The 21,129-nt window shown below is 42.2% G+C and overlaps 1 protein-coding gene across 8 annotated transcripts in view; it reads right to left on the bottom strand.

The window, feature by feature from the left end:
* Window positions 1-21,129, bottom strand: part of Ebf1 (EBF transcription factor 1) — a 398,732-nt gene that overhangs the window by 119,524 nt on the left and 258,079 nt on the right. For 6 of the 8 annotated variants that reach the window (XM_028864251.2, XM_028864252.2, XM_028864258.2 and 3 more), the window contains 2 exons: window positions 20,427-20,508; window positions 3,984-4,125 (listed from right to left, as the gene is read on the bottom strand). In XM_028864251.2, coding sequence (XP_028720084.1) covers window positions 3,984-4,125; window positions 20,427-20,508 — 224 coding nt within the window. The remainder of the gene's footprint in view (window positions 1-3,983; window positions 4,126-20,426; window positions 20,509-21,129) is intronic. The other 2 variants (XM_028864253.2, XM_028864254.2) reach the window with 1 other exon arrangement.

The following is a 21,129-nucleotide window of genomic DNA, read 5'->3' as shown; positions in this document are numbered from 1 at the left end:
CACAGCATTTTGCCACGGGGGAAAGAAATAGAGAAACTGATGCCACAATTGGCCTTAAATTCGAGTAAATAGAACCTGAAACCCCGGATGAACCACAGTGACAATAACAAAATTCCTGAAGTCCTTTCGAGCACTCTTACACACAGTCCCCACAAATTTGTCTGAGTGGCTTGACTGGAAGATGAGGCACACACATATATACCAATGTTTCACATTACCACGGGTGGGCACGATTCAGGTCCCTTGGTCCCAAACCCATGCTTTTATAGGAATTAGAATCCTGAGAGCAGTTAGATGTGATGCTGCCTCCCTCCACAACTGTACATCTTCCATAAAGCCATTGCTTAAAGAAGAAGCATCAATAAATGTACCCATAAATATCCAGTCACAGAAAATCTTAGTATTTATGAATGGAGAGAAAAATGGGAGGGAGGGGGCGATTACCATGAGCTACAGTGTTCCAAGCTCCAACCTCTTTGGATCATGCAAGATTCTAGGAAATAAATCTGCCTTTGTCATCCCTCAGATTTGAAATCCAGAGACATTAATCTGAGCCTACGGAGCTCCGAGTGCTTGGGCCATGCAGGGAAGACTGTTTATGGATGTAAACCATGATTTCTTTTCTAGGAGCTCCAAGTGTATGGGCCATGCAGGGAAGACTGTGCATGAATGTAAACCATGATTTCTTTTCTAGAAATGTAGAAAGATGAGCCACAGAAGGGACTTTCCTCCCAGTGTCTGACAAACAGGATATAAATAGAGATGTGCTGTGTTGCTCAACACAATCCGGGCTACCTGTAAATGAGGTGGGAAAAGGCCCAGAATGACGAAGACTCTACAGGTCTCAAGAGGTGAAGAAGAGGTAAAGACAAGCTGTGAGAAGGAAGGGTAGTAATGCTGAAGCAGAAGCTTGGGTTGACAGAGGCGAGAGTCTTAAGAAGGCATTTTAAACAGAATTTTTTCAATGGGAAGATAGAAGTATTATCCCCCAAACCAACATGAATTACAGGTCCACTTCCACACATCACCAACAAGAGTTCAATTGGCCGAGGAGATATTTGTGCATGCATTTGAAGTGTCTAAATGAGTGGCTGGTTATCTATGGCTACTTTGTAGAAAATCAGATTTCTACATTGCTGCACTGTCATTACTCAAGTTCTGAACATGTCTCCCCTTACATTCTCCTGGGAAGAAGTAAAGTAAGGGTTGGATGAGTGTGAAGGACATGGGGGCATAGTGACCTCTCCAGCAATAGCAAACCCTTGATATGCAGTGAAATGTTACCATTTTGAACAAGGTTCTTTGTAGACTGGTAAACAAAGCAGAAGAAAGAGTCTTCCTTCTGTCTGGAGAATGCTATGATGTCCCAGCTGTTACAGGAATATGTATCCTAACCGAGGGAGCATTTGAGCTAAGAGGATGCCTGCATGTGTTCCGATCAAGAGACCTCAACGGTTAGCATGGGCAACACTCTTCCTCTGTGTCTTTTCTTCTCTCTCTCTCTCTCTTCCCTTCTGTGTTTAAATACTAATTATTAATTATTAAATGATAACATTAGTTATTAAGAATTCAAAAGTAGGATAGTTTTATTATCCTTTATTATTATTGGAACATCTGGCCCCACGCCTCCCTCTTAGAGACACTGGTTAGTGTCTGGGCAACAGGGCATGCACGGGGCAGCCTTCACTGCCTTCACCCAGCCCACTTCCCTAATCTATGTCTCCTTCACCCTCCCAACGCAGAGACCTATTGTTTTATTCCTAACAAATAACCACCTTCATTTTACCAAGAAGAAAACCAAGGATCCTAAAGGCTAAAGTGACTTGTCCAGGGTCAGACAGAGGTCAGAGTGAGGTGAAGAACAGAATTTAGGATTGCTGGTGCCTACTTCAAGACTTTGTTCTCTGCATTACCTTGCAAAACAGTGTTACTGACCTCTACCCTTTGGAGGCATCCTTCACTAGCTGGTGGCTTTTTCTTTGCTTACTTTGGGATGTTTGTTGCAAGTTTAAATAGTATGGTGCAAGAGCTTGTTCCATTTCCTTTGAAACTTTATTTTCACTCCTATTTATTTGTGTATACATGTTCCTACCTGGGCTGGTGTGTGTGTGTGTGTGTGTGTGTGTGTGTGTGTGTGTGTGTGTGTGTGTGTGTTTGCAGGCCAGAGGACAACCTTGGGTATAGTTTCTCAGGTGCCACCACCTTGGGTTTTTTTTGAGACAAGTTATCTTTGTTGGCCTGAAACTCACCAAGTAGGGCTAGGCTGCCTGTTCAGTGGGTCCCTGAGATCTGCCTATCTCTGCTTTCCCAGAGATGGAATCATAAGCATGTTACCAGACTAGACTTGACTTTTTAATGTGGATTCTGAGGGTCAGGAAGCAGGTTCTCTAGAGTAAATGCTTTATTGACTGAGCCATCCTGCCAGCCTTCTCCTCACTTCCTAAGGGCAAAAATCAGAGCTAGCCATGGGAACTAGGTAGGAGAGCTGTGCTTAGAGCTTTCTCTGAACCGTGAACTGCAGATCTCTGTTAAGTCCATCTCCAGATCAGCCAGCTCCCATTTCAACCAACCAGTCAGAGCAACAACTTTGGTCCCTGACCCAGGATCTCCAAACTGTGCGTGCTGAGGATCCGTCAAGTGTTCTTTCTCCCTCCCACCTAAGCACCTTTAGTCATATGATGCCTCTAGTGACTTCAAGGGTATTAAGGAGGCACCATTACTGTAAAGTGAGGATCCAAATAATTTTAAGTACAGAAATGGAGCTAGGGATGTAATCATGAGCAGGTGTTTCAAATGGCCTCCTGAAAAAAAGTAATATCTATCCATCTCGGGACTAATGAAACATAAAGCCTCAGCTTTTGAATGATGATGGTTTACTTTTGAAAGACTATCAAACTGGGTGTGGGGGAAAATGCCTTCTAAGAGTATGACACCGGGCCAATTAATAAAATGTACTGTTTGTGGATTTCTCAAGCACAGGTGGAAAAAAAACAAGCAAAAATGATGACAGGGGTGTGTTTATTAAATTGGGATGCTGGCAGAGAAGGGCGTTTTCTGCCTTATGAATTATGTCATGGATAGCTTGTGGGCCACAGTAAAAGTCGGGCTATCAGATGATAATTTGTATGGCCATGTTCTCAGAAGAATCCTGCTGACCTGGCAAAGGGGGAGTGCAAGAGAGAGAGGAGCAGGTTGGGTTTTATGTGAGGAGATCAGAGAAAGCGCAATTGGTAGCTGGTATGCTGTAGACTCTTGGGTAGACAGAAAGAGGAATTCATTGCCTAGACACTCAAGCGAATTATTTACGTGCACACCCAAGCTAATTCAGATTCCCTCTGAGTAACACGCCCTTCCCCTGAAACATTTCTGCCTGTTTCCTGCAGTTGTCTCACAGACAACCACTGATTTCCCCCAATCTTCAGTGGTAGTGATTTCTCCCTGGCCAGTCTCCCCTGCAGGGACAGCAGGCTGTGTCACATGATGAAGAAGAGGGAGTTGTTGGCCCAGAGAATGGAAGGCGTGGGAGGGACATTTTGCCTGATTACTGCAGCAAGATGAGTAACTACCCTGGACTCTAAACCAGATCTCCAAATGAAGTCAACTGGTAGTCACACAGATGCACTGTCAGGTTTGGATGTTTCTCCCTATTCACCTATGGATTGGCCTTTTCTCATTTTGTACTCAAATGGGAGCTCCTTGGTCCAGGTCTCTCTCTCTCTTCCCAAGCTGAGAGTAAAAGATACCAGCATTCCAAGATAGACAGTCAGGCGAGCAACCAAAAATAGTATGCTTAAAAGATATACCCCTGCCTTGAAGTCCTTAGCTTCTTACTTTGCAGGGTCAAAGTACAAAGCACATTAGTGGTGTTCAACCAGAAAGTCTATAATTTATAACAACAGGAAATGTGGTGGAATGGAAGGAAGAAATCACGCAAAGTCACAGTTAAAAGTAGCAATGCCAACCAATGAAAATGATTCGCCTACCATGTTCCAGATAAGAGGGCGTACCTTCCGAGGGGTCAAGCCTCCTAGCCCTCCGCCCATGCTTGGAATTATTGTGGACAAACATGTTATCGGAGACTGCCAGGACATGGCCATCCACGTTGACTGTGGTAGACACCACGACCTGGAGACAGGAGAGGAAAATGAATGAACATTTTCATATAAAAGCATGGTGGGAAATAAACTCAAGTTAAATAAATAACAGCTGGGAGCTGAAGAAAATTGCACAGCTATTTCACATAATAACTGGTGCTTATGTTGTACATGTCTAACAAGAGGCGCTATTGATGAGTGGGTCTTCGGCATGGAACGCTTTTGATGCCGTTTTAAGTAAAATTGCACAGTTTATAGTTATGCAGCAAAAGGTACCCTGTTAACCATAATTTTTACAAGGCGGTCTTTATTAGCACAGTTTTATATTTTTTTTTTTACACAAGGGTGGCTGTGTTTCACCTAAATTACCCTTCAGTTTAGACACTGAAGTAGATATCACAGTAGATCATGCAAATAGAAGTCTTTTAAATCTTTAAAATATCTCCTCCCTGCTGTGTCAGGGTTACAAAGATAGGGCAGGAAAATGAGAGGGGTTGAGTAGAAGCTGGGATCTACTTGTGTCTTCCTCTCCCAGGGGTCTTATTGAAGTTTCTTATACATTTTACTCTTTTGTCCCATGTTAGTTTGGTGAATCATATTCATACCTCCCTCAGACCCCTTATCATCATGCCAACCCCCCCCCAAAAAAAATCCTTGCTAATTAAGGGTCTTAGATCTGTTTCAAAGAGAAAAAAGTAAAACATAGAACTGATGAAATGCCAACTTAGATGCCCAGGCCACATCTCAGGGTGACTCAGTCAGGCTTGCCACAAGGGTCCGAGAAAAACATGCACCTCTAGAACTTTGACTAAAACAATGAACAGAATTGACCTACATATCTCCTTATATTAAAAAGGGGAGGGGGATTAAAACTGAATCCACAGAGATATGTTTATTCATGTGACCTCTTACAACCAAATATAATAATTGCCTGTAATCGCAGCTTTGGCTCCCAACTCATGCTTTGACACGAGAAATGGCCATCAGACAGCCCCTGTTTAATCCACCTATTATGTTGACTAATTAACTTTGCCCGCTGGCTTATTTCTTCCTCCATTATCAGCCCCTGTCAGCCACAAGCACCCAGCAGCATAGGGGAACCTCGGGCTCTTTGATTGATCACCAATAGATTGACATGCAGATTAATTTAATTAGAATCACCTCACTTGAGAAATGAAAGACAATGGCAAGAAGGCTAATAGATCTGCTCTTATAATGAGGCCAGCCTCCTGAGCAAAATCGGAAGAGTTCTGATTTATTTTGCTCAATTCCCCAGTTGCTTGGAAAGACTCTCGATTTAATTGTTCTCTAGTTTTAGAGGCATTAGCTTCTGAAGAGGTGGATGGCTTTACAAAACTTGGTATGTACTGTGCCCTTAGCTTTGGAGACAGCCTTTTCTCTGAGTTAGCTAAGGGGACATGGGCTTCTAGACTCTTTGGGGCAATGCTGTGGTTTCATTGCCTGATGAAAATAAGGGAAAGCATGTACCTTGGTCCAGACTTGTCAGTTATCAAACCTCGATGTCAAAGTACAACATCCTACTGTCCCTCATTTTCATCTAAAAACTTTCTGGCAAAATAAGTGCAACTTCCTTTTCCTGAGAGGTGGCCATAAACTACAGACTATGAACAAGGGGCTCATAGGGTTGATTTTAGTATCGTATTAAAATGCACACTTGACAATTCAGAAGCTACCCAAGATCCAGTGTGTTCTCTTCAGTCTGTCAAAATTCCATCTAGAACAAGTTATCGGCAGAGGGACACCAGAGATTGATGCAGCAGCTGGCTGCATGCTCTCTGTATATTCATCATTAGCTGACCAGGTGTGACAGGGTCTGAAACCTGTGTTTGTCCCTCATCAATCGTGGGTTAATTTAAAAGAAGAAAGTGGGGGGGAAAGGAAAGAAAACGGTCGACTCCTTTATTTTCAGAAACTATGCCATACAATGACAGTATCATTAAGACCACTGAGAGGCACTTTTTGGGGATGGCTTTGTGACACCGAAAATTATATAACAGCTGGCTCTTTCAAAGAAATGTTGATTTACTACAAGACCACAACTGAGTGGTCACCGGAGTCGTTAGCTCAACAAGCTATAAAAGGAAATCCCAACCAGTATCTGTTTCCAGTGGCAGGAAATGGAAAGTGGTTACCCCAGACGTCTGTCTTCAGAGAAGAGAGCAATGGCATCCTAACAAACACCTGGAAGACACCAGCGCTACAAACAGGACGACTTAAAACATCTGGTTTCCTTGTAAAACATCGCCACCTAAATTGCCGACATTAAATAAAAAAAGGCAAAAAAAAGTCCCCCAAACCCTGTTAAGAAAGAAAACTATACTGTATGCATTTCCTTTTTTCTTTGTAAGGAAAGACCACAGAGCCGCCTGTGCGACAGGACCACTCGACGGTCAGCACAGCCAGAACCAGACAAAGGGGAATGAAGGATCCCTGTGTTCCATATTCTAGAAACTAACTGGTAGACATGTCCCTCAAAAACTCATGGCACAATGTTCCAAGCCCCAAATAATTTCTCCCAGTCCAATTTGGGAACAATTGGGATGAATTTAAACCAAGTACTATCTGAAATTAACTCACAGAGTCACTAGCAATTAAAAGTAGTCTGTGAGATGAAAAGGGGACAGGGATGGGACGGAATTCTAAGCTAACTTTGAAAAGAGACCCATGGCAGATGGAAAACAAGCCTCCATGGTTCAACATAGAATCAGTAGGCTGCTGGCAAGTAGGGGCGGGTGAAGGGGACAGACAGGCTTGACAAGGCTTCCTCATGTCCAGATTCTGTCAATAGAACACATCTTGAATTTAGGACAAAATAACAATAGAACATTCTTTTCCTTTGGGAATCAACCTCCCTTTCCTTTTTATTTCTCCCTTCATCCCACTGCCCAGAGAAAAAGAGGGCATCAACATGAGAATATTGGTGTCCACAATTTCACTGTGTCTGTTGGAACCGGTCCCTCCAGTTCCTAGAATTTCACTGCCCAAAAGTTTGACTGTTGGAATTTACACTAGGTAAAATATGACATTCCATTCCTGAGTCAAAGTAGCCGCATTTCAAGTGCCGGTAGCCACTGGACGAGGCAGGGCAAATACAGAATTTTAAGTTCTTCAGAGTGTTCTACTGGATGGCACTTCCCTGAAATAGCTCTGAAATCCTTTGCAACAAATTATTCATGAAGACAAACTCCAGGTTGAGTTCAATCTACAGAAATAAATACAGGTTTAGGGCTGGACAATTGTATATTTTTAATCAGTGGACTTTTTAAATAAAATATGTACAGGGGCATTGCTTTTCAGAACAGCATCTTCAGGCATGCTGGGTCTATGTTATAGGGTCCTGTGGGTTCTTCTGAGCCCCGCCCTCCAAGAGCATGTAGTACGAAGCTGTAATAAGAAGGAGAAAGAGGGGGGATGTCTGCAGCTACCTGTAGCTTTTTTGAGAATTTACAGTAGCTTTTTTGAGAATTTACACTATTTTAGTTTCTTACTTTGTTATCAGCAGCTCAGAAACTGATTCAGTGCATTCCTTCCTGGATCTTGACATCCCGAAGGTGATTGTTATCACCATCCCCCTCTATTTAGAATTTGGAAGGATGGCACACGAAATAGCTATCTTCCTTTACTAAAGTAACGTTGGCCATCAGCGGAGGTGAGTTTACCCTTTACTACATCCCAGAATCCCTGACACTCTGATGACATTTATAACAGTCTCTGATTGTTACGGCGAATTCTGTGCAGCTGAAGTCATCCAAGTGGCGAGCCTGGTCCTCGGCGAGCACTTGGTGAATACCAGCAGTAGCGGGAGAAGGGGCGTTCTTCCTTTGCAGTTAACACCAAACGAAGCATTCAAAACAAGCTGTTGGACTGACAGACCTGACACCATGACTCCCGATTCTCATGAAAAGGACCCAGAAGAACCGCATTTGAATAAGAGGACAGAGGGAGTAAGCCCTCTGCCCTCCAGATCTCCGTTGACAGGCCTGCCCTCACAATGGGGAACGCTAGAGAATTGTCCTTCTTCCTAGAGTGAATAATTTCACTTCCTAGAAGACATCTCCATCTTGGCCTGCTATATTCTAAGCTGGACACTAAATGAAACCTCACTGCTTAGAAAGCAGTTTGAAAATCAGACATCTTACTAGTCTAATTTTCCCAATGTCTCTTCCCAGGAAGGACTTCTAGAAAGTTCTGTGATTGGTTAGCTCTCCCTCTCCATCATTTCTCAGGCTGTCCTTCGCTCCCTGTCACACAGGGGACCTTGTGTGTCCTAACTATATCATCTAAGATTCATGAGGCATAACCTCTGTCTCATGAGCAAATTTTCAAAAAAAAAAAAGACGCAAGCTGCTAAATTCAATGGCAGATCACAGTAACAGAAGTAGCAGCTTGCATAGAAGAAGGGATTATGACCAATACAAGGACTGAAAATCCCCATCTCCGTGCATTTCTAAAACCAGAGCAAACGTGGTATCAAAGCACTGTCAGTGTTTAAATTAATAATCTTTGGCAAATTAGTATTTTCTTCTTAATAAGTTAGTCACTCTGGTGAATTATTTTTGAAAAATTACAAACCTTGGTTTTCAAAGCTTCCATAAAAGAAAATGCTGAGCACAGTTTGGTTCATGGCAGCTTTCTCTATGGTTTCAACTCATTGATTTTTTACATTAATCCATGGACCCTAATAGCCAGGTATTTCTTTTCTTTTGTTGTGTTTCACAAGTGTGTGTGGTGTGCATGTGTGTGCAGACTCGCTTTTGTTGTAGTGAGTATTTGGGTGTATCTGGGAGCTCAGGGTTGATATTGGGAGTCATCGTTCATTCTTCCACTAACCGAGAGGCAAGGTCTCTTAATCAAACTCAGATCTCACACACAGAGTTTATTTTCCCAACCAGCTTACTCTGGGGATCTGCCTTGTCTCTACTTTCTGTGGCTAGCATGACAGGGGGGGCCACCATGCCTACCCTACATTGACACGGGTTTCTGGAGGTCCAAACTCCCAACCTCAGGCTTGCCAGGCAAATGCTCTAACCACTAACCAGTTCAATAACAGGGTATTGGGGAAAAAAAAACTGTGATTTGAAGCACATGAATGAAAACATAACTAGCGACATTTCATGGAATACTATACAGGAAGAAAAAGTATAAAATCACTGACACAGCTGGTTTAATCTCCAAAGAATTATGCAGAGTGGGGGGTGGGGGGTAGGGGGGTGGGGTCGGGGAGCCTTTTCTAAGAGCAGTTAAAAATGTCACTATCATTACCAAATATATGTATTGAATCCCTAATACCCAGTGCTTTGGAATGATGGAAGTTCCAGCTAGAGCTTTGATTCCATTAAATGGGACCATTGAGGTGGGTCCTAAACCAGTGTTACCACTATCCTCCAAAAAAGGTAATATGGACACCCAGAAAGAATGTGAAAAACAAGAGGAGCCATTATTTGGTGATGGAGATGCCCAATGCATTGGCTATGGTGGTAGATAGATAAACCTAAATACTTGCAATTAAATTTTATAGAACTGAAAAATATCCCCCACACAAATGAGAATAAGCTCATTCAGAGAAACTGGAGAAAGATGGGCAGATGCTGTCAAGGTCCTTGTCCTGGTTGGAATATTGTTCTACAATGTTGCAAAAAATTGAAGGAGACTGGTCAAAGGATATATGAGAATCTCTCAATGCTACTTATACCAATTGTGTGTGCCTCTGCAATTACATCAAAAATTTTCAACTAAATATAAGACATCAGCAACCAAGATGTCCTTCAAAGGGTGAATGGATAAACAAACTAGTAATCCATACAATGGCATATCATTTAGTGATAAAAAGAAATGAGCTGTCAAACCACAAAAAGGCATGGAGGAATCTTAAATGCATATTACTAAATGGGGGAGAAAAGCCAATCTGAAGAGGCTATACACTGTATGATTCCAGCTAAATGACATTCTGCACAAAGCAGAGCTATGGAGACAGTTAAAAAAATCAGTGTTTGCCAGGACTGGGGGAGGGGAAGGATGGATCAGTAGAGGACACAAGTTTAGGGCAGTGAAACTATTTTATATAATAGTGTACTGCTGGATAGCAACTTTACTGTGTTTGTTCTAATCTCTGGGACATACAGCACAAAGAGAAGTGTGCTATAACCATGGGCTTTAGTTAATGGTGATGAATTGGCATTGACACTCTACAACAAATATATCACACTATAGGAAAACTGAGGAAAAGGCATTCTAGTTACATATAAGAACTTCCACGCCGGGCGGTGGTGGCGCACGCCTTTAATCCCAGCACTTGGGAGGCAGAGCCAGGCGAATCTCTGTGAGTTCGAGGCCAGCCTGGGCTACCAAGTGAGTTCCAGGAAAGGCGCAAAGCTACACAGAGAAACCCTGTCTCGAAAAACCAAAAAAAAAAAAAAAAAAGAACTTCCATGGAGTCCTTTTTCTGTAAACCTCCAATTGCTGTACAAAATAGTCTCTATATTCTTCAAAGCACTGATCCAACCTCTTCCCATACAGCCTATACTCTCTACCAATGGTTCTCAACCTGGGGGTCATGACCCTTTTGGGGTCACACATCAAATATCCTGCATATTAGATATTTTCACTACAATTTGTAACAGTAGCAGCATTACAGCTATGAAGTAGCAATGAAATAATTTTACAGTTGGGGGTCACCACAACATGAGGAACTGTATTAAAATGTCGCAGCATTTCTGGAAGGCTGAGAACCACGGCTCTATACCCTCTCTGACAAACTACTTCTGAGCAAGTTTGTTGAACAGTAGAATCACAAGAGACTCAACAAACTAGTTGCTTCGAGCTAAGAGTTCTCAAGCATAGTCAAGGGGAACAACATTGCAGACAGCAAAGGCCAAATGCATCCAAAATAAGGCAGCCCTGGTGCAGAAGATAGAGTTCAGATCTCTGTTAAGATCACGTGCTGATCTTTCAGAGGACCCAAGTTTGCTTCCCAGCATCCACAACTGCTTACAACTGCCGCTCCAAGGGAATCTGCGGCCTCCAGCCTCCACAGGCACCTGCACCTATGCACACATACCCACCCCCACACGTAATCATAAATAAAACAATAATCAAAATAAGGCTACTTGCAACTATTCAGTAACTTTGCTTTTCTGAGGCCATATCAACACTGTATAGAAATACTGGCTGTCATGCCTGTGAGCATCTCTGAAGCGGCAGTTTTACATTTGAATCATTTTTAAATAGAGAGTATGATTCTTCCTCCAAAAATACCAATTAGATTGAAAAGTAAGTATGATTCTTCCTCCAAAAATACCAATTAGATTGAAAAGTAATGTTATCATAGAGGTTCTTATTAAAAAAAAATAGTAACAAATCCTCACTAGTTACGATACTGCAAATTGGGGCAACACTTCGTTTTACAGCTTGGAAAACTATGGTCTGGGATATTTTTAAGTGTCCTCAGAGCCACAGGACCAATAAGAGCATAGGTGAGCCAGAAATAAAGCCTCTGCCTTTGCAATGAGTCCTGACTCACAACAGTGTACAGTCCTGACTTGAGTCTACCCTGTCGTTTCTGCTGGTTTCTTCCAGTATAAATGGAGGGTTTTGAGGTGCCTGATGACAGCTTAAGTATTATTTACATAAAAATGGTCTGCAGCAGTTAGGTCTTCATTAACTTTGTCCTTTAAAATATCCTTGACTGATAAGGAATGAGATATTTCCCGAAATGTACCTGATTGCTAGTTTCTATCTGGTTGAAAGATCCCAAATAAGTCATTAAAAATTATGGAGGACGCGTGAACCTCCAGGATGTAACAGAGTGGAACTGCTGGAGGCAGGGAGTGGCTAACTGAATTAAATCCACACTGGAGGCTCAGGGCAAAGTTATCTCCTCTCCGAAGAGGAGGACAGGAGCAGATACTTCCTATGCTATACAGAAAGAGATGGAGACCTTCAGAAACCAGATCAGCTACTGTCTTTCCTGAGCTGTCAATGTGCTCAACCTGGTCCCTTCCACAGCGGGTGTGGATGCCTCTGATGATTTCTGAGGGTGTCTCTGGTGTTTCAGTGGTACTGTGCTTACTAAGTGAGGTAAACAAAGATGGATCCTCTGCTCTCTGGAGACTTGAAGATTACATGTCCATGTAGAAATGAGGTACAAGCAAAGGTAACTCTGGTCAACAGTTTGGAATACAAGTTCAGATAGTCCCTAATGGATTTCCAAGCCCATCACTTACTAGTTTGTAACCACAGACATGCCAATCACAGAAATGAGCTATGAGTCTACCTCATGCATGCTGTAGGTCAGGCATTATTGTATATACTAGAGAATTAGAGATGAACAAAATGCAGAGTAATTTCTGAACAGATTCTTAGTTCCTATTAGTTGGGTTCTTCTTGAAGTTTCATCCCTAACATGAGGAAAGAGGTTAAAGGATCAATTAGGTGAGCAATAAAAACAAATTTTGGAATGTAATATATTTGAGGAAAAAATAAGAAGGAAGTCATATCAAATAGGAACTGTTTTTGATTGTGACTAGCAAAGGTCATGCTGAGGAAGTGACATTTTTGTCTGATGTCTGAGCAGTGAGTATCTAGCTATCCAGTGAGGCAACAGCAGAATTTCCCAGGGAGTTCAAACTGTGAGCGCCAAGATCCTGAGACTGGAATGACTCTCGTGTACTCAGAAAAGGCAAATGCAGGAAGAGGAGGAAGGTCAACGAGCTGAGACAGCGCAAAATGACCGAGAGCAAGAGCAGTGGAGAAGTAGCTGAAGTGGAGCAAGAGCCTGCTAAATCACAAGTCAGAAAGTAGGATAGTTTGTAACTGCCCATAACTGTGAGCATTCCCAGAACAACAACAGGCAGCCACTGGTCAGCCCAAACACTTCACAACCACCTTTGTTTGCACTTGACAGTTTTTTTGGAGGCAGCTCTACTTAATGTGGAGCTACTTCTGCTAAGTGCTCATCCACCTCTCATCAAATGGCACCCCAAGGATCCCCCCTTCTCGGGGATGCATACTGTCTGCCGAGGCTCAGAATGAGGCATATGTCAAGGTAGATATTGGCCCAGTGAGCTGTGATGGTTTCATAGACCAGGCTGAAGAGTCCCCACATCTGACCACATTTCATGAATTAATCGTGTTTTCTGAAGCTATCATTAGAGGTGCTTTCAGTATAATTAATCAGCAGGGCGCATCTTGAAATTATTCTGCATAAGAGGGTGAAGGCAGCTCAGGCTCCCAGCATTCTGTTGGGAAAGAATTTAATTGTAAGATGTGCTGTTTGTCAAAGCAGTATAAGTACATCTGAGGGAGAGAGAGTGGAGGTGGGGAGGAAAAAAGAGGAGAGAATGCTTCCTTCCCTAAGTGCCTTTAAAGCGTGCTGTTTCACCACTGAGTCTGGGCATGTATTTTAAGAATGCTATAATTGCAGCATATAATATATTGATTTGAAGAGACCATGGTTTTTTAATGTAAATAACAAAATTCTCCAATTTTTTTTTTATGATTCCCTTTAAAAACTTCCCCTTTCATGTCCTAACCTATGTTATCCATTTAGAGAAGAAAAACACTGTTGTTAGACATTTGGGATAAATAACCTAATGATTTCTTTTATCCTCAATCCAAATGACTAAGTGAAGGAAGAATGTTTAGACATGATAAAATGAGTTTGTTCTTGCAGTTTTCTCTGTTCAGGGCCCTTGTTAGTTTTTCCAAGACTGATGTAACTTGGTATCTTGCTAAAGAGTTGGCTCTACTCTGGGAATCCAACCAATGAGAGAGAGGAGGAATTCTGTGGGCAGGGGACTTTGAGATCATGGTGGGAAAACTTGCAGAGATGACCAGCTACACTAGTAGAAACCCATGAACTGTGGACCAATAGCTATGGAGCCCCCACAGGACTAGACTAGGCCCTCTGGTTATAGGAAACAGTTGTTTAGCTTGAACTGTTTGGGGTGGGCCCCCAGGCAGGGGGATCGGGATCTGTCCCTGGTACATGGGTAGGCTTTTTGGAGCCCAGTGCCTAGGGTGTGACACCTTGCACAGCCTTGGTGCAGCCTTGGACCTGCCTCAGTGTGCTGAGTGTGCCAGGGTCTGCTGACTCCCCATGGGAGACCTTGATTTGGAAAATGTGGGGATGGGGGGCAAGTTGGGGGGGGGAAGACTGAGGGTTGGGAAGAGAGAAGAAGGGGGATCTGTGGTTGGTATGTAAAGTGAATAGAAAAGTTCTTAATAAAAAAAATGAAAAAAAGAGTTGGCTCTAACACCCCCTATATATGCATACAAGAATGTTGAAATCTTTAAAATAATATTATTTTATATTAGCATATATATACATATATATTCCTTATATTTTAGACAATCTCTATTTAGAATATTGAATATTATAAATAATATGTCATAAGTACTTGGAGAACAATGACCAAAAATATTTTATACATATTCAGCACAGGTGCAGGGTTGTTCAAATATTTTCCATCTGCAGGTAGTTGAATCTGCAGAAGGAGAATCCATGGATGTAAAGGACTTGATTTCTGAGATTAAGCTCTGAGCTTAAACACCACCATCTCCGATCAGATACTTCAAGGTAGGATGCCATCTTCAACTCCACTGTTTTTTGTTCTCACTCTCTCTTTCTCTTTCTCTCCCCCTCCTCTCTCTCTCATAATTCATTTTCCTGGTTCATTTTCTTTATGGCAATAACCACCATTTCCAATTACTTATGACTTTTAATCTTTACACATCTTCATTGTGACAGCTAGTGGAAACTCATTCCTTATACATTCACTTTCTCTCCTTCCTGGGCTGTGTCACTGGTCATTGGCACACCTCTCTGTGGCTGTCGTGGCCATGTGACTGGCTACTAGCCAATAGGAAGTGAGCAGATTTAACAAGGATTATTTCTAAGCTAAGAATTTGAAGGTGTGATGAACTTATCTTGATATACCCTTCACCTTTCTTCTGCTCCATGAATACAGTAAGACTCTTCGTAATTGGGAAGGCATAAAATCAAGAGCTGCCAGGTTCCCAGATTATTTCAAGGAAAAAAAATCTATTCTTCAAGGCAGGAATAACCAGCATGTACCTCTTATATATGGGCCGTTAGATATTCTTTGCTCTATATGTGAGCTATCAGGTATTATTTGGTCTATGTGTTACAGCAGCTACTCTTGCCCTAAAATAACCCCCAACTGAAATATCACTTTCATTACAGCAAAGACTCTGTCTTCTGCATCCGTCATTATAGACTCGCCACCTAGCACTCTAATAAATACTCCTGAGCGCTTGCACGCATGAATGAGAGAATATATCTTACATCTATATTCATATATACTCTTGTCATAGATCTAGCATTTAGATACAGATGCAGAGTTATAGCCTATCAAAAAACTTTGCTGAGGGAAGAAGATGAATTTGGAAATTTATATGTTACTTCAGTCTCCAGGTCTTATGGTTTCCACTAGGATGACAACTTTTGCCCAATTCTTGCTCCTCCTCCACTGCTCTCCTCTGCCAGTCCCAACAAGGAAAGAGGTGGCTAAGGATTTAAATCTTAACCTTGAATTGTCTGGCTCTTGTCAGTTAAAAACCAGACTGTGACATGGCTTTAACGTGGTCCCTTAACATTAGCATCTTTTTACTGTCAAGGGAGAGAAATGGGCTCATTTAGTCACACTGAATTGCTCCCTGTGTCACGGGCTGCTGCTAGCCCCAATTTACCCCCCTCTCCTTCCCCCTTCCCCCATACCCACCGCCACTAAATGAAGCCTGTATCCACGGTTGTATTTAAGCAAATATGCTACCTTAACCACAGCCTAGGGATTTCAAAAAGAAAACATCCATTATTCAAAAAAAGAAAAAAAAAAGAGGATTGTACTAGGTTTTGTCAAGGCTTATGCCATACTGCCTAAGCTTTTCAGAAAGTGATTAATTTTTTGAGACCACTCAGGTCACACTAATTGACATGACCTGTGTAATTAAGAAGTCTCTGTTTACACACCAGAAGCCCAGCGCTGTGAGGCTGAGTCTGCTTGACAGAATGTCTTTACACGTCAGGAGATCAACAACCTTTCTTATGTCCTCCTCAGTCACCTACATGGGCCCCTGATTGCTCCTCTGAGGAGGCATACACTGGCTTGGCTGTGTGAAGACGGGGCTGACACGGGAAACATACCAAAGAGACAAAGAAGAAGCCACAGCACAGACAGCTGATGAGACTCAGACTCCCCTCAGAGTCCACGAAGGGGTGAGTCCATCAGTACTTTCTGGAACTTAGCCTTTCAATATTACTGATATGCAAAGAGTGAATCAGGATTTGTCCATGCCAAAAAGATGCTTTCTCAGTCTTTCTTATGGACAATGGGGACATAAAAAAAAAAAAAAAGTACATGAAACCAGAGTCTCAATTTCTGTGCTATGAAAACAAAAGATGGGAATGTCCCTTGTTTGTGAGGAACTTCCAGTCAATGTCAGAAGTGAGCGCACACACTCCTCCTCCTCCTCCTCCTCCTCCACCACCACCACCACCACCACACCACCACCACCACCACCACCCCAGGTCCTAAGATTTGGGAACCTCAGTGCAATTTCTTAAGAGAGTCCAAACTGCCATTGGTGGAGAGAGTTATACTCACTGCTGCATTTCCAATTTTTCCCACAAGTAGAAACTACTCAGGGGTATCGATCACTTCTAAAACACTGCTCTTTCCTTCCAGGGAGGTCCCCCCATTTGACAAACTTGGGTGGGTTCAACCTCATGCATGAAGTCTCTTTGGGGAGCCTTTCTAGGCTATCCTGTGATTCAAGTATTTACTCCTAGGGTGTCACTGTGGATCTTGGATGTTAACAGATTTCCCTGTTGCCTCACCAAGTATCTGTCAGCAGACTCTGGAGGAGTTCTTTTGTTGTCCCAAAGCATCAGATAATATACAAGTCACAGTGTTGGACTTGAACCTTCACTTGGTAGGAGTGTAATTTTGAGTGATCTCCTTTACTGCTCTAAGCTCACTTCCTCATTGGTAAAATGGGAATAAGAACATCATATTTGCATGTTCTTATAGAGATATTATGACAATCACCATAATTCATGTAAAACATTTCATATAATGCCTCTCATGAAATAAACACTCAGTAAATGTCAGCTTCTTCATCATCATCACCACCACCACCACCATCATCATCCTCATCATCATGAATGTTTATGGATATATGTAAAGGCAGACACATGGACATAGCATCTATACATATGAATATGGAATTCATTGAACACAGACACTAGCATAGTCATCTACTTAGAACTTAATGAAGTTTTTTAAAAATAAACAACTGCAGAGAAGAAGGGAGGAGAAGCCAGTTTGACAAGGAGAGAAAAAATAAATGAAGGGGACCATGAGTTCAGTGTTTGGTTTATGGGCTTAGGGTTCAATCAAGCATCTGAACAGCTCAACTGAACCTAGGTACCAGGTTTCAGAGACATTCACCCCACAGTTCTCACTGCTCAAAGCATGGTGATGGGAACACAGTAAGTTGAACCTGAGATCCATAAAGAAGTTTGTCATGGTTGACAAAGACACAGCTTCTTTTAACTCAGGGCTTGACTCTATGGTGGCCAAGGTAGCCATTCCTTTTGAGAAAGCTCTGTTTTAGAATCTATTTGGGTGGCAAAAGACAAAAGCACTGTCAGGCTATACATCAATCATGTGTATTTGAAGATCTATAAGGACCCTTGGGTCAGAAGGCAATTATGCCTAATCAAAAGGATGCAGTTTCTACAGCACTAACATTGTCACCACAAACTTCGTCAAAAGTTACCAAGTATAGAACAGAACTAGTGGCTTTCTATCAGGGGCCATTTTATCTCTTTTCTCCCCACCATGGAGACACTTCAGTTGTCATGTTAAGGAAAATTGGCTATTCTCCTGCTATTTCATATGTAAAGAGATCTGTGATACAACTGAGCATCCTACAATGCACAGAAGATCTTCACACACACACACACACACACACACACACACACACACACACACACACGAATTATCCAGTCTAAAAAATTCATTGTGCCCAAGTTGAGAAACCCTAGACTAAATTAAGGGCTTAAATTAATCACAAGATGTGGTGATACATTATGTCCATCAATATATTGTGCACCCTAATAAAGCTTATCTGAGGATCAGAGGAAAAAGCCAGCCACTATATTAAGCATAGAAGTCAGGCAATGGTAGCACATGCCTTTAATCCTAGCATTCAGGAGGCAGAGATCCATCCAGAGCTCTGTAAGTTCAAAGCCACACTGGGAACAGAGCCAGGCATGATGGCACACACCTTTAATTCCAACACTAGTTAACCATAAAGGTCTGTAGTTCTGTACAGACAGACAGGAAGTGACAGAGCTGGACAGAAAGAGGAAGTGATGTAGCTGGGCAGAGAGAGGAAATGAGATGGCAGGACAGCAAGGCATATAGGTGTGGGTATACAGGAAGTAGGTCTCTTTGGAGGCCGAGGAATTGGTGAGGTCACATTGGCTGTGGCTTGCCCGAGTCCTCTGGTCTCTTGGCTTTCACCCCAATATCTGGCTCCGGGTTTTTGTTTTTTTTTTTATTAATAAAACCATTTAGCAATTCATCTTACAACAAGAATTTTCCCTAAAAGCTTGGATTTATCACTAATATACTACCTTACCAGTAAATTGTGGCCTTTTTTCCTATGCTCAAAAAGAATGTACTGAAATGACATCCTCTCTGGCCTCGGAGTTATATTTCTAAAACCCACAGCTCACTAGCAGTCCTGTAAAACTATACATAACTGTTCTTTGGGGGTCCCCAGTGTCACCAAAGTCCATCCAATTCTACTGCCCTGAGAGATATAGCATAGTTGAAGCTGGTAAAGTCATGAAGCTTGGTCATTACACCTCAATTGTTTCATGCCCGTGTTCCTAACCCAAGCTTGGCCAAAAGAAATATATAGCTCATCTGAACAACCACAGCAAGCTATCAAATAGCAGGTGCTAAAAACCCACTCACACACATTGCAAGACACTTTGAAAAAAACAGTAGCATCACAATTTGAAGGCAGAAGCTTGCCAGGAAACAGTTTCTAAGAAATTAAGACATTATTGGATTCTCCAATTCATCTCTATCCAGACAAAAAGTGGTAAGGCTAAGATGATGTTATAGAAATTCTCTAAGATCTCCAGAGACAATACCATCCTTCCACTGGGTTTGTTCTCTAATGAGACTAATAAGTCTCACTTCTTTAAAAAAAAAAATCATTTTGAAGACTGTGATATTGACATCTACAGTCAATGCTCAAATCTCTTTCCTTGCTTCTCCTCAGAGAATGTGCAGCTTAAATTTCTCAAGCACCCTTGGAGCTCCTACCCTGAAAGCTGCACTTTGAGCTGACTAAACAGGCGTAGGAGCGAACTTTCAACACCAGGCTGTCTCTCTGACAGGTTGTGCAAGCACGCTTCAACATTGACATGGCAAATAACTTACCTATCAAACGAGATGGAGAGCAATACAAGGAAGGGGCTTAACTTTACTACCTGAGATATGTTCCCTGGTTCTACACCACCTGGGAGCTTGTTAGAAACATAGAATTCCAGCCCCCCCCCCATCTCAATCAGTACTTTAACAAGGTCCTAAGGGATTCTCAGCACGTGAAGTAGCAGGAGTATTATGTCTAGAACTCCTAAAACACCTGCATTTTAGAAGTCAACCCCTTTGTTTTTAGGTTTTCAGCCTTTTAACATATGTATAATTCCATCAGGTTCCTGTGCTTTAGATGGTGGTAGACCTGGAAGCTACTGGGTAATACATACATATGGGGTGCAGGGGTATCCCTAAGAAAACAGAGGGTATAGACATGTTCTGTTTCCTAAGGGGTCCACTTACAATTGGCAGTTGGTGCTAACAGCTGCTGAGATTGGGAGAGAGAAGAACGGAGGATGAGAATGAACTTCCTGGTCTCGCTCCTTACTCTTATCCAGTGAACTTCTCCTTAGAACAGTTTTAGAGACTAAAGCTATCATTGCTGCGTAATTGACTTAATCTGTGGCTGCCATGTCACATGAGCCCATACAGGAAGCCAAAATGAGGCTCTAAAGACACAGCTGCCTTCATCAGTGGGCGCAGGTGGTGCAGCCCCAATCCTTGGCTAACAAAAACAACTCTGAGATCACAGATGCCTGGGGACCAGCGGCCTCACCTGCTCTTCACCACCAGAGAAACAATTATGTTCCATGTCTTCTGCGAAAAGTGGTTTCCCATCAACTCTTCACACTCAAGTCATTATTAACATTTAAGAAAAGCAAGAGGGACCCACCTGGAATCTCCGCATGTCACGTGGGTTTCCTGCATTCTTTAGGCAATTTTGGTTGCATTTAAGGAAAAACTTCAGGAAGAATCTGTGGAGAACAAACGACCACGATTAGCTTTTCAATCCTAACAAAGGATCACAGTCAGATATCACTTCTGGGTTACACGTTCTTTTTCTTCCTGTGTCTACTACAGTACTCAGAGTAATGTTAGGATCAGCATTATACTCAAGGCCTGGGTCTTCATAGTGCATCCAAGGTAGATTTTCTCCCTGAAGAGAACACTCTTGGTACTGCCAACAGAGCTCACAAAAGAAGTAAACCTTGAGGGAGTATTTTTATTCAGAGAGCAAATCATCATCATAATTTAACATAGGTTCCAAATGGATCTAATTGAGAGTTCCCATGGTCCCCAAGCATAACATATCACTAAGTGTTATAAGTTCACAGATGATAAATGGCCAAGTGTATACTGGATAAATACAAGAAGACGGTAAATACTTTAAATTTTAGCATCCCCAAATAAAGGGTTCAAATTAGCAGCCTTGGGAGGACTGGTAAGATTCACAAAATAATTAAGCCCTTCCAACTTCTCCAATACCTCCAGATCATTTCTTCTTTTTAGAGACTTGCATAGGTTTCATGTGTAAAGGTGACCACAGTCTCCAACTGGCTAGAGAAATCCTACCTCTGTTGGTGAACCTATTTTAA

The sequence above is a fragment of the Peromyscus leucopus genome, chromosome 8b (genome assembly GCF_004664715.2).
Source record: "Peromyscus leucopus breed LL Stock chromosome 8b, UCI_PerLeu_2.1, whole genome shotgun sequence".
Lineage (NCBI taxonomy): Eukaryota > Metazoa > Chordata > Mammalia > Rodentia > Cricetidae > Peromyscus > Peromyscus leucopus.
The sequence above is the reverse complement of the archived record's forward strand: the minus strand, read 5'-3'. Positions and strand labels throughout refer to the sequence as shown.